Genomic DNA, 12,130 nt, shown 5'->3' with positions numbered 1-12,130 from the left:
AACTTGTTTATCTCAGGTGAGTGCTATCGTCGAGGAAAGCGGTATACAATCTGCCTTTATCATGGGTGATTTCAACTCCCATCCGGGTACAAAATTTGGACGAGAATTATTAAGTTTCTGTGATGAACAAAAATGGCATTGTGCGGATATTGAGAAGCTAGGAATTGAATCAGAAACATTCACATTTTTAAGCGATGCTCATGGTACCCATCGCTGGCTGGATCATTGCGTCGCCTCGCAGGCTGGCTGGGAGGCGATTGATGAGATCAGTGTGATCAATGACGTTTCGTGGTCGGATCATTTTCCGTTGCGTGTTAAATGCAATATCGGTGTGATGATGGAAGGTATCACAACAAAGGATGTGAATGTTTCTGCCGGAGTAAGATGGGGTATAAGAGATGCTAGTCAAAAGGGTTGTTATTTTAATCATTGTGAGGCTAATCTTGAACGCATCAATCATATTTTAATCTGTGATAATTGTACTGGCAAGTCATGTTTTAAAATCAATGACCATCAACTATTTATAAGAAACTTGTATAACAATATAGTGAGTGTTTTACGACAAGCAGCCGTTAAGTCTTCCGGTTCTCGCACGAATAAAACAAGTAGGCACAAGCAGGTGACTGGCTGGAATCTCCATGTAAAGCAACATCACCAGCTTTACAGACTCAACTTTAATAATTGGGTCTGGTCGGGCAAGCCATCCACGGGACATAGTTATGAGGCTATGATAAATAGTAGAAAAACATTTAAAAATAAACTTAAATGGTGTCAAAATAATTTTGAAAAAATTAAATTAGATATTCTGGCCAAACATAGAAAGGAAAAAAATTTCCCAAAATTTTGGAAGGAAACAAAAAAGTTTGATTTTAAACAAACTCTGCCCGCAACTGTGGATGGTCTGCGTCAACACAAGCAAATAGCAGATTTGTTTGCCACTGCTTTCAAGGTAGAACCCCTGCCGGTACTCCGGAGTTCTTACTGCCTTAACCCGAACACGGAGGATATAGTGGTATTCTCTGAAGAGGATGTCGTAGAGGCAGTTAAAGGAATAAAGTCAGGAAAATCTCCGGGTCATGATGATCTCAGCCTGGAACACGTTTTATATGCTGGGGATAAACTGTGCCCTAAGTTAACTGCTCTATTTAATCTGTGTGTAAAATACTCATACTTACCGCCCGATCTCATGAAGACCGTTGTTGTCCCTATTGTCAAAAATAAGACCGGGAATGTGGGATCCTCCAGTAACTATCGACCCATTTCTCTAGGGACTATTATGGGGAAGATATTTGAGCGGTTGATACAGCCCGAGCTGCTTAAAAATTTGAAGATAGATGATGCGCAGTTTGGTTTTCGCCCTGGTCTCTCGACAGATTCCGCTATATTTACTCTAAAATATACCGTTAACTATTATAAAAGTCGAGGTACAACGGTATATGCATGTTTTCTGGACTTGAGCCGGGCGTTTGATCTTGTGAATTATGAAATTCTCTGGAGCAAATTGCTGGTCTCGGGAGTACCACTTGCATTAGTGGACCTGTTGAGGTACTGGTATGGAAGCCAAACTAATCATGTAAAATGGGGCGACGCGACTTCTAGTGAATACAGACTAGAATGCGGTGTACGTCAAGGGGGCTTAACCTCTCCGGATCTCTTCAATGTATACGTCAATGGGCTGATAGAGGAGCTGAGGAGCACAGGAATTGGCTGTTGGGTAGGAGGCCAATGTGTGAATAATCTCAGCTATGCTGATGATATGGTGCTACTCAGCCCCTCTATTAAAGGTTTGGCCAAGTTACTTTCGGTTTGTGAACATTATGCTAATGCGCACGGACTGAAATACAATGCTAGCAAAACTGAAATGCTAATTTTTAAGGCAGGAAGTGGTCCAGAAAATATACCTGAGGTAAAACTAAATGGTTCCGCAGTTCGGGCTGTGCAACGGTTCAGATATTTAGGCCATATTCTTACCCCTGACCTCAGGGATGACCAGGATATAGACAGAGAACGTCGGGCGCTCTCGGTTCGGTGTAACATGTTGGCACGGAGGTTTGGCAAGTGTAGTGACGTGGTTAAGTTGACATTATTCAATGCCTACTGCCAATGTTTGTATACTTGTCAGCTTTGGACTGACTTTACGAAAAAGGCTTACAGTTCCATGAGGGTGCAGTATAATGATGCATTTCGCACTCTCATGCGACTGCCACGTTACTGTAGTGCATCAGAAATGTTCGCCGAGGCGAGAGTGCCCGATTTCTTTGCTATTGTGAGAGCACGCATAGCCTCTTTTTGGGAAAGATTATGTTGCTCTAATAACGGTATATTACGGGCGGTGAGTGGTAGTTTTAACAGTCCTATATACAGGTACTGGATTGATGTGCATCGGTGCGAGAACCGGCGGTGACGACCTAGTAAGTAAACTAGGTTAAGAATATACACTATTATTTAATTTAGACCTTAAATAATTTTAATTTAATTTAATTTATGTGATATGGCATTTTATAGCTGCAATAAAGATTATTATTATTATTATTATGTTTTTATGCAATTTTTTACACCCTTTTCAGGGGAATTAAATATTTTTACGGGCTTTTGACCAAGCAAAAATATTGTATAGAAATAAGTGGAGGAAAGAACAAAATTTTAGTCAAGAGAAAGGAATTTTCTGACTATTCTGCAGGTATTAAGGATTGCAGCTTTCTGTAGGAGAATATAAGTAAGAGGGTGAATTTGTAGGCTTTCTAAACTATTACGGAGAGTCGTAGGTATAACGCCAGTAGCTGAAATAATTATTGGGATAGTTTTTACGCTGTCTACACGCCATTGTGTTTTTAATTCGATAGCTAGATCTCTATATTTTGTTAGTTTCTCAGTGTGTGTGGATGTGAGGTTATGGGTATTTGGAACGGCTATGTCGATAAGGTAAACGGTTTTGCTATTTTTATCAAAAAAGGTAATATCAGGTCTATTGTGGTGAATAGTCTTATCGGTAATGATTGTTCTGTCCCAGTATATTTTATATTGCGCATTATCTAGTACAGTTTGTGGGGAGTATTTATAATAAGCTGTTTTTTCAGGAATCAATTTGTGTTTAAATGCAAGATATTGGTGGATGATAGCTGCAATTTGGTCATGTCTGTGTTTATAATCTGTTTGTGTAATGGATCTACATGCGCTGGTAATGTGCTGTATTGTTTCTGAAGCACTGTGACAATGGCGACAGAGATCGGATTGGAGGTTGAGGTCACGAATTATATGTTTCTGATAGTTTCTTGTATTTACAATTTGATCTTGGATAGCTAGCATAAATCCCTCTGTCTCGGGAAACAGTTCGCCCCTCTTCAACCACGCGTTCGACGCTGTTTTGTCGGCGTTAGGGTTGGTGAGGTCGTGACGGTGTCTCCCGTGTAGGGATTTTTGCTGCCATGTCTCAATCTTTTCTTGCGGGGTAGTAATATTTTCGTTAGGTTGCTTGGATGAATCTCGAAGATTAAGGGGTGTGTATTTATCGTCTGCTTGAACTATGGCTTTGTGTAATGGTGAAATTTGAGAATGAAAGAATGAACGAAGTGTGGTTATTTGTTTGTTGTGCAGGTTTTGTATATCTATAATACCGCGGCCTCCTTCCTGCCTGGGGAGTGTTAGGCGTTGGATGCATGATTTCGGGTGATGTTTTCTATATTTCGTTAATTGAGTATTAATTGTCCGTTGGTGCTTTTTTAAATCAGTTTGTGACCAGTGAATAATACCAAAAGAGTAGGTGAGTGTAGGTATCGCAAATGCATTTATAGCTTTAGTAGTGTTTTTTGAATTTAAATGAGTGTTCAATATTTTATGGAGTCTAGTTTTGAATTTATTTGATAATGTTGTTTTAGCTTCTTTTTCCTTAATTTGACGTGTCTGATAGTAACCTAAATACTTGTATCCTATTGTATCGTCTATTGGTTCTATATTTTCTCCGGTAGCTAGTTGATAAGAGTTATTGACAACTTTTCCCTTTTGTATTGATTGAATTCCGCATTTATCTATGCCAAATGTCATTTATATTGATGTGTTATGTGCTATTGTGTTATTTTTATTACATATGTCATTGTGGTCAAACTATTGATTAAAGTTAGACCTGCGGCTACGAGCCTCAACTTTTGTGCAACAATTGACTTCGTCTCAACGGTTGTCTTCCACATTAATAAATTAATGAAATCATCAGAATATTCTTCAATATCTCTTTAATTATTACGTAATTAGACATTTATGTTAATTCTTACCATACTTCAAGCAGGGACTATGTATATCCAGATCACTATTTACAACTGTTTCAGATTAAATGATTTTAATAATTACACCCTGTTCCAACTAGGTGAGTTAACTAATTTGCCTAAATACAATATACAAGACCTATATACGAATAGATACAAGTATCTAATCCAGCGATGTCTGAGGAAAGTCAAGAATTGCATGGAACGATTTAGGTAAACCTGATTTCTGTGACTCAGTTACCATAATATGGAAACCTAACCTGGCTTGAATCATATTTATACATGTGTACAAATATGAAAAAGACGTGACGTGTATGTACATGTCACGTCTTTTTCGCTTACAAGGCAGACCACTGTAGCCGGTAGTCACTAGAAAACAACGTTAAACGCTTGGTGATGAAGAAATTACAAAATAATTTCGAGATGAATTATGAGAAGAATCCTAAGTTTATCAGCTTTTCCTTGATTGATTTTTACAACTTGCGTGGGCAGAGAAATAGCTTACACACGCTGTGCTAACAGAGCAGCATGAAATAAGCTTGGCTTTAACAGGAAGTAAAATAAAATGAACATTATCTACGTAAATTATCTTTAATTAATGTTTAACCTTATTGTTTGAAAATACTCAACAACAAGGACACAAAATAAAAATAGACATAGCTCAAGAATTCATACACAGGTTTTATCACCTATCATTGAGCACTGTTTTTGTACGAGTAGATTACTTAACTATGTTTTGCACTGAAGTAATATTTAGAAAAACCACTTAAGTCCATCGATTTTAATAAACCTAATAACATTCAAGAAAACCTTACGAGAACTAGTTCTTCTGTAGATTTTTTGAGTAAATTCCCTATTAATTTTTCTCAAAACTTGATATCACATGTGTGATGAGAAACGTGATACATTTGAAAGGTCAGATTTATGTTAATAACAATAATTAATTTTATTATACAAATTTTACCATACAATAATAGTATGGATAGAAATTCTTATAAAAAGTATTATCGCAAGTTACAAGGCAACATACAAGGCTTGACCTGTTCGTAAATTTTCAGATGTTATTGACATGTATGAAATTCGATTTTATCGAACGTCCGTGAAAAATTGACGACATCGAGAAAGAAATCTGCATAATGTTATACTTGAAAGAATAACAGGTAAATTATCAACACGAATGTAGCCATTTCATTTAATTTCAATAAAAGTACATTAATACTTATATCTATAAATTACATCGATTTCACGCATAAATTTCTCGGTTTTATGACGTCTCCTTCTTGGTTGTCTCTTTATTAGGCGCTTTGTTGCTAATCAAACCGTTACTGAAATTGTTGTAAGGGTTGTATAAAGAATTGTACTTTGTTGGGTCGTAAGGGTACCTATTGTCTAAGGGATATCTGGAGTTGAATGGAAATCTGGGATCTGCTGGATATCTGCGATCAGCTAGGTATCTGGGGTCAACAGGGTACCGGGGATCAACAGGGTATCGGGGGTCAGCTGGGTAGCGAGGGTCATAAGGATACCTAGGGTCGTAAGGGCGATTATAGCCATTGTTGTAGAAGTGATGATATCTGTTGTGGGTGGGGTCAATCTTGCCATCTACGAGTGGGACGGGAGGAACGCCGGGAATGGGAGGTACAACCGGAGGAACGATCGCTTTGCCGTCTGCGGGAATGTGAACACCTGATGGTCTGAATCCTGCAAACCAATCACAATTACAATTTCATTATATGACATAAAATTTACATTCATATAACCAATTACTTTAATAATTATGTACACTCATTTGATAGCATCAAAAGTATAGAGACTTTTTCGTTATATCTGTTTTTCATTATAATAAAAATACTACATTAATAATTTTCATAAAATTACTGATACATAAACATAATTTTAAAATGATTGCGTTATATGTATACTGTACCATTTTCATCTGCAACATAGCTCACTTGAATTGGAGTACCATCCGGTGCTACATAGGCGTAACTACCCTGAACCACCTGAAAAAGGTTAAATTAGCATTTTTTGCAACTTAATATTTTTTTAAAGAGTAGATTTGTACTACTTGTCTGGTTGTCAGGTAATAGCCAGCTTTTGTGTTCGTGACATTTGTGTCCAAAAATTCGAAATAATAGAAAGGTTATTCACATCACAAAGAATTAACATTCCGAAGCTTTGCATTAAAATATTTATTATAAGTCTAGCCTCTACCAGGGCCATGAAAGCACGTGGGAATTTGCAAAATTCTTAAGGCACCATCCATCGGTCAGAAGCCCATTCGGTGGGTTTTTGTGTTGATATTAGTATCTTTTTATGTAAAAGAGTTACCTGAGTCCCTTGAGGCTCGCCGTTGTTATCAATATAGGCATCCTTTAAGAAGCCACTCTCCTGCGCTTGCTTGCCATCAGCAGTCGTAAAACTGAAATAGAAAATGATTTTATTACAACTAAATTTATAATTTCAATTTCTTTTCTGTTTAAGATTCTCTCCTATCGCATGTCAGCGTACTATACTAATTATTGCATTGAAACCCAATCTTATTCACTCCTGATTTGTAGTCATAGACAGACTCCGGATCTCTCCCAGGGGTTCTCACTAATACCTTTACGAAGTTCTCCAAATTAAATTATTTTTATTCGTTACTGAACATAAAATCTTATACTTTTTACCTGTACGAATAAGTTCCTGCCGCGCCATGGTCATTGGTAAACGAGAGAATAGGAACAGCTGGTCCTGCTTGTGGATTGTACGGATAATTGAAGCGGTTATTGAAACCTGGGGCGAAAGGGGATGGAGCAAATGGAGTCGGGGTAAAAGGGGTAGGAGCGAACGGAGTCGGGGTGAAAGGGAACGGAGTAGGACCCACTGTTGGAAGCGGTGTCAGTGACGGCGTCGCCGCCGAAGAAGACTGACATGACGATAGCGAGCAGAATAGCAGCACGAGGATTATTGCGCGAGTCATCTGTATAATAAGGATTATGTGAAAGTGTGACCATGTAATATTATCTAAAAAAGTATATAACTATAATTATTATCGAAAAAGAGGGCACTGACTGGCATAATAACGCAAAATCGATTTGCAATTGGGCATGTTGGAACCTTATGGGGTGGACTGGGGTGAGTGCATTAAGAAACGATTTGCCGAAATTACCACGAGAACGGAAAATAACGTGATTTTTCATTTTATGCGGTTGGAGCGTACGTGAACGTACTTTCAAGTTAAAATGTGAAACAATGTTATGTTATGGTAGTTTTATTAGTCTATTTACAAATTACCTAAATATGAAGAGCTTTCGCTTCAGGGAAAACTTGATTGATAATATTTACGCTATGAAGAAAATGGTCCATGGTCCCAGCCCTCGTCTTTCTACAATTCTTTCTTTTCCAGCCAAGTTCCAGTTACCAGAGGAATTTCCAGAAAAGAAGTAAATTTTGTTTGACTTGCCGTTTAACTGTGAAAGCGGAATCAGATCGACAAACAGACTTTCGCATTAAAAATTACAGTAAAGTTTGAATGTCAGCAATATGAATTTAAGAGGACGTTGATAAGTTTATTTCATTGAATTCCTAGTACAGTCCGTTTGTTAAGTGTTTAAATGAATAAAATGTTAGACTTCTTTTTTTTTTTTTATTTACTTCACATATTCACAAAATTAATTTATTTTTGTTGGCAATGACAAATTTTTAATTACATTTGGCAAAAAATTCCGTTATCATCAGCTCACCTTGATGACATCATCAACATTTTAATAAAGTCTCATTATTTATGACGTCCAGTTATTTTTTTTTTTTGCATAATAAATACGTAACAATAACATATATAATTTTGTAGGAATTTCTTCCAGTAGACCCACAACAAGTAAAGTTATATTTCTTTTATTTTCAAAATAATTTACAATATCAGATTCTTGCCACGGGGAATCAATGATCAATACTTCCCATGGTCCTTATAACTCATATATACTCTTCATTCTGTTTTCTTTATAATACCGGTACCAGGAATCACACAACCACCAACCACCTTAAAACTCTATGCAATAATAATATTTTTTGTGTTCTTTTTATTTTTTCTCTATTTTATTTATATCTTTTGTTTGTAAATTCGGAATCACCAATCTTGATTTCTAAGGGTACATTTCGCTTCTGCTTTTTCTTTGTTAAATTCTGCAATATCTAATTTATATTTCAAATTGATCAAACAATGTAGCCGTGAAATAAAAATAAGCAAACTCACGTTGAGGGGTACTAAATCCCTCAGGATTTACATCTCCTTACATAAATATATGTATAACACATCTCAAATTTCACTCAAAAGTCTGCTCTGCAGAATATAATTAAACACTGTTAATTAACAAATGTTACCTTAATGAAGCTTCAACAAGACTAGTTGCACAGCGTTCTCAATGAGCTACTGTTACCGTGAGATCCGAATATTCCATTTATAGTTAGCAGGGTTGCTTTGTGCTGATATTTTTTGTTGTGCCATCGTTCAAACGTGAGTTTCATACACGTCCCTTTTACCCACCAGCTGTCATTAACCGAATTATACATGTATTCAGCATTTGTACAACACGAGAGGTAGACGCTTAGCAATTTTAACCCTAAATTATGTTAATGTTACTTGCTGCACATTGTTTCACCCAATTATGTTGCAGAACACTTTGTACTACGGTGGTCTTTACTGCAAAATGAAACACTTGTTTGTCGTTACTGGCCATAGTTATTAGGTAAGTAAACCATTTTCTTAGCATAATATAGTTATCACCAGATTAATTTTGGTACTCAATAAGCATTTATTCATTGGAATATTATCCATACTGAAATGACATCCAGTTTTCCGCATTCATCATAATCAGGTACCTTTTTATTAAATGTACAAAACACTTCAGGGATATTATTTATAAGAGTCATATTTAGGCCAGAGTTATCAGACTATTAAGACTGGCTCCTTTGGGAGAGTTGTTAACAAGATGGTAGAGACGTCAGCTTGTCTACTCGATCAGAATCATAGTCAAGGGGTGGCCATCGAGCTTAATAATGTCTGTTTGTTTGTTTGTAAATTCTTTATTGTACATAACAAATTATAAGTAATACATAAAATACATTGAAAATAACGACGTACAAGGGCGGACTTATCCCTGTGAGGGATTTCTTCCAGTCAACCAGGTATTTCAAAGAAATATATTATGTAAAGGGATATGTATGTCATTATTATTTGAATATAAAAAGCCAAATACTAGCAATTTGTAATATAGTTTTTACTTTCTCAAAAGCCTTTTAATTTGCTCTCCATAAATTTCTATTAATTCAGGTGTATGGTGCCGGCAGAGTTGAATACAACCAGCTTCCCGTGGGTATCGTAAGAGGCGATCAAGGAATTAAGCGGGAGGTGGGCAGCAGCGCCTCTTACGCTGATATGAATAGAATCAATAGGCACTGCGGTCATACCCGCCTGCCCGACGTGGTGACAATGGGTAAAATCCCCCCATATCTGGGGAGGCTGCAGTGGACTTTTATTCAACAATCCTTCAGTTTTCCACGGACATTTCCCTCAGTTATTTCTCCCGCATATCGGACTGCATTCAACAGAATAAAAAATTGGAGTGCGTTTTGTTATTACGACCTCTTGATATTTAGAAGTTTTAGAAGAAGAATATAGAAAAAAATATTAAATAAAGTATCATAGACCTTTTTTAACTAAACCTTTTGTTGTGTAGTCAATATTATAAGATAGGAATGATAGCTACCTATATTTTATCAACATTGAAAATTTATATTTTGTCACAGATGGGAAATTGAAGATAAAAAAAAAACAAAAACTTTTTAGGTAGATACTATCTATACTACCTAAAAAGTTTTTGTTTTTAGATCGTATAGCTACCAAATGCCTACTTATAGTAACTAGAAGCAGTATGACCTAACAAATCGGTGATATCGGTAAAATATAATTAGAACTATAATAAAAACACGTGAATCCAGAATGAACAACCGAAACCGATGCACGTATCATTAAAGTATTTATAATCTTAATAAGTAGGTAGTACTGATGATATTAAAAAACGCTTAGTCATTTCTAAATGCATACCTAGCCTAAAATAGCATCGAACACAATTTTTTCATGAAAAATGACTAAAAACGTTGTTATTCGACATTAAGAGCGAAGATACAAATCTTGTTCACAAATTAAATACCCTCAGAAATATCTGTGTGGGTTAATTACACGCATTGAATATTTTTCGTCTAGTTAGAGGTTTAATATCATTACTAAAATAATTGACTTTTTGTGTCCAAGATACGTATTAATTAAGATTCAGTAGACGCCGTAAGATTGCGTATGCGTATTGTTTATTCCGAAGTATTTCATTTGTGCTTTGCTTGTAGCAACTTGAGACAATGACGGTTGAACAGGTACTCGACAGATTTGTATTATATAAGATCGTCTTATCTCACTAGGGTCATGTGCAATCATACTGCTATGTTCATGAGATAAAATATTGACTAAACTCGTGAAATTCCATATTTCCATTAAAGGCTTAATGAAATAAAAAAATTTTACTTTTACTTTCTATAAATCAATCGCTTATCATAGCGTTTTATAGTAAACTCGTAAAACCTATATTATTCAAACTGATTGCTATGTTATTAATTACGAGTACTACAATACTAGCTCGCAATATTTTAAAGTATTCTGCAATACCCTATGAGGTACGGTACGCTAGACAACGAATTTTTCCTCCACTTTCCGCATAGGGCAGGTACCCTATAAAATTTTTACCACTTTTTTGAAGTTGTTTTTGTGTTATGTATAAGGTAAGTAAATTCATGCCAAAATAAGTACAACTTATAGGGTATCTGAAAAAACGTGCGGATGGACAGACATAAAATACAAACACGGCAAACTATTATATTCATTTGGGACAGAGGAACTATGTGTGTTTGCAAATCTGTGACATTAGTTATTACTTTTTGATGTAAAATATTCCTATCCATAGTCAACAAGAATATTTTTTATACCTACTCTTAATTTGGACACATTCAAGTAGGTATCTTACGTTTTTAATTGAAGAATCAAAGAATCTTTACCATTTTAATGTATGAGTCATAATTTGGCCATTGAAATATATATATATTGCCTAGACGAGTCACCTTGGTATAAGCTATTAAGATACCTTACACGAGTACGAATGTGCCAGTTCACTCGCACTTCAACTTGCTGCTAGCTCACAGACTGGCTATATCATACGAGTAATTTGCCCTCTAGGGAATTCTTATAATTACTAGGCCTATAGTACTAGTCTAGTGTACTAGTTCTATAAGAACCAAAACATAGCATATGTTCACCATCCGGAAATAAATTATTCACACAATTCAAGAGAACCTTAATCAGCTTGGATAATGCTTGCACTCCCTTGGTCGCCTCCTACAATATTCAAGGAAAGTGATGGAGTGATCACACACGACAGAACGTTTACCCTCGATTTTAATGCGCAATTTTTTTATCCCCAAACTAATTTCATTTATTAAAAAAAAATCACATTACAAATAATGATGTCAACCTTGCATTGATAATTGAATGAATGCCCAAGAGTACTTTATTTTGTTTTAATTTACGACTGAAAATACACTGTCTTTATTATGTATGGAACGCACGAAATCATAATATTCAATTACAATGGAAATAAATGAACATCCTATTCCGGATTTGAAACGTTTACGGTTTTCGTACAAATGTCTAGACAACTGGATAACCTTATATAGACTCAATTAAAGTGGCAATGAGATAACAAGTAATAGTAGCAACAGTCTGGTATCTATAACAAGACATTATTAGTTAGCCTTGTTGTACTTCTTATGTTGTTAAGTTCAATATT

The 12,130-nt window shown here is 35.8% G+C and overlaps 1 protein-coding gene across 1 annotated transcript; it reads right to left on the bottom strand.

Annotated features, from left to right (window-relative positions):
• Window positions 1–5,520: 5,520 nt before the first annotated feature.
• LOC106131664 (endocuticle structural glycoprotein SgAbd-1-like) lies at window positions 5,521–7,221 on the bottom strand. Its single transcript, XM_060945121.1, has 5 exons — window positions 6,929–7,221; window positions 6,588–6,678; window positions 6,184–6,259; window positions 5,758–5,957; window positions 5,521–5,616 (listed from the first exon to the last, which is right to left on the bottom strand). Exons 1-5 carry the CDS (start codon window positions 7,219–7,221, stop codon window positions 5,521–5,523), a joined length of 756 nt encoding a protein of 251 aa, XP_060801104.1.
• Between the last annotated feature and the right edge of the window lie 4,909 nt (window positions 7,222–12,130).

The sequence above is a fragment of the Amyelois transitella genome, chromosome 7 (genome assembly GCF_032362555.1).
Source record: "Amyelois transitella isolate CPQ chromosome 7, ilAmyTran1.1, whole genome shotgun sequence".
NCBI classification, from domain to species: Eukaryota; Metazoa; Arthropoda; class Insecta; order Lepidoptera; family Pyralidae; genus Amyelois; species Amyelois transitella.
Note: the sequence above shows the minus strand (reverse complement) of the source record. Positions and strands in the feature narration are given on the sequence as shown.

What these genes read in the sequence shown, in the direction of transcription:
- LOC106131664 (XM_060945121.1), bottom strand. Translation starts at nt 7,221, where the DNA reads ATGACTCGCGCAATAATCCTCGTGCTGCTATTCTGCTCGCTATCGTCA. An exon ending in GCAGGAACTTATTCGTACAG is followed by an intron (nt 6,679 to 6,928) that starts GTAAAAAGTATA and finishes TTTCTATTTCAG; the next exon opens with TTTTACGACTGCTGATGGCA. An exon ending in CTTATGACCCTCGCTACCCA is followed by an intron (nt 5,617 to 5,757) that starts GCTGACCCCCGA and finishes GACCCAACAAAG; the next exon opens with TACAATTCTTTATACAACCC.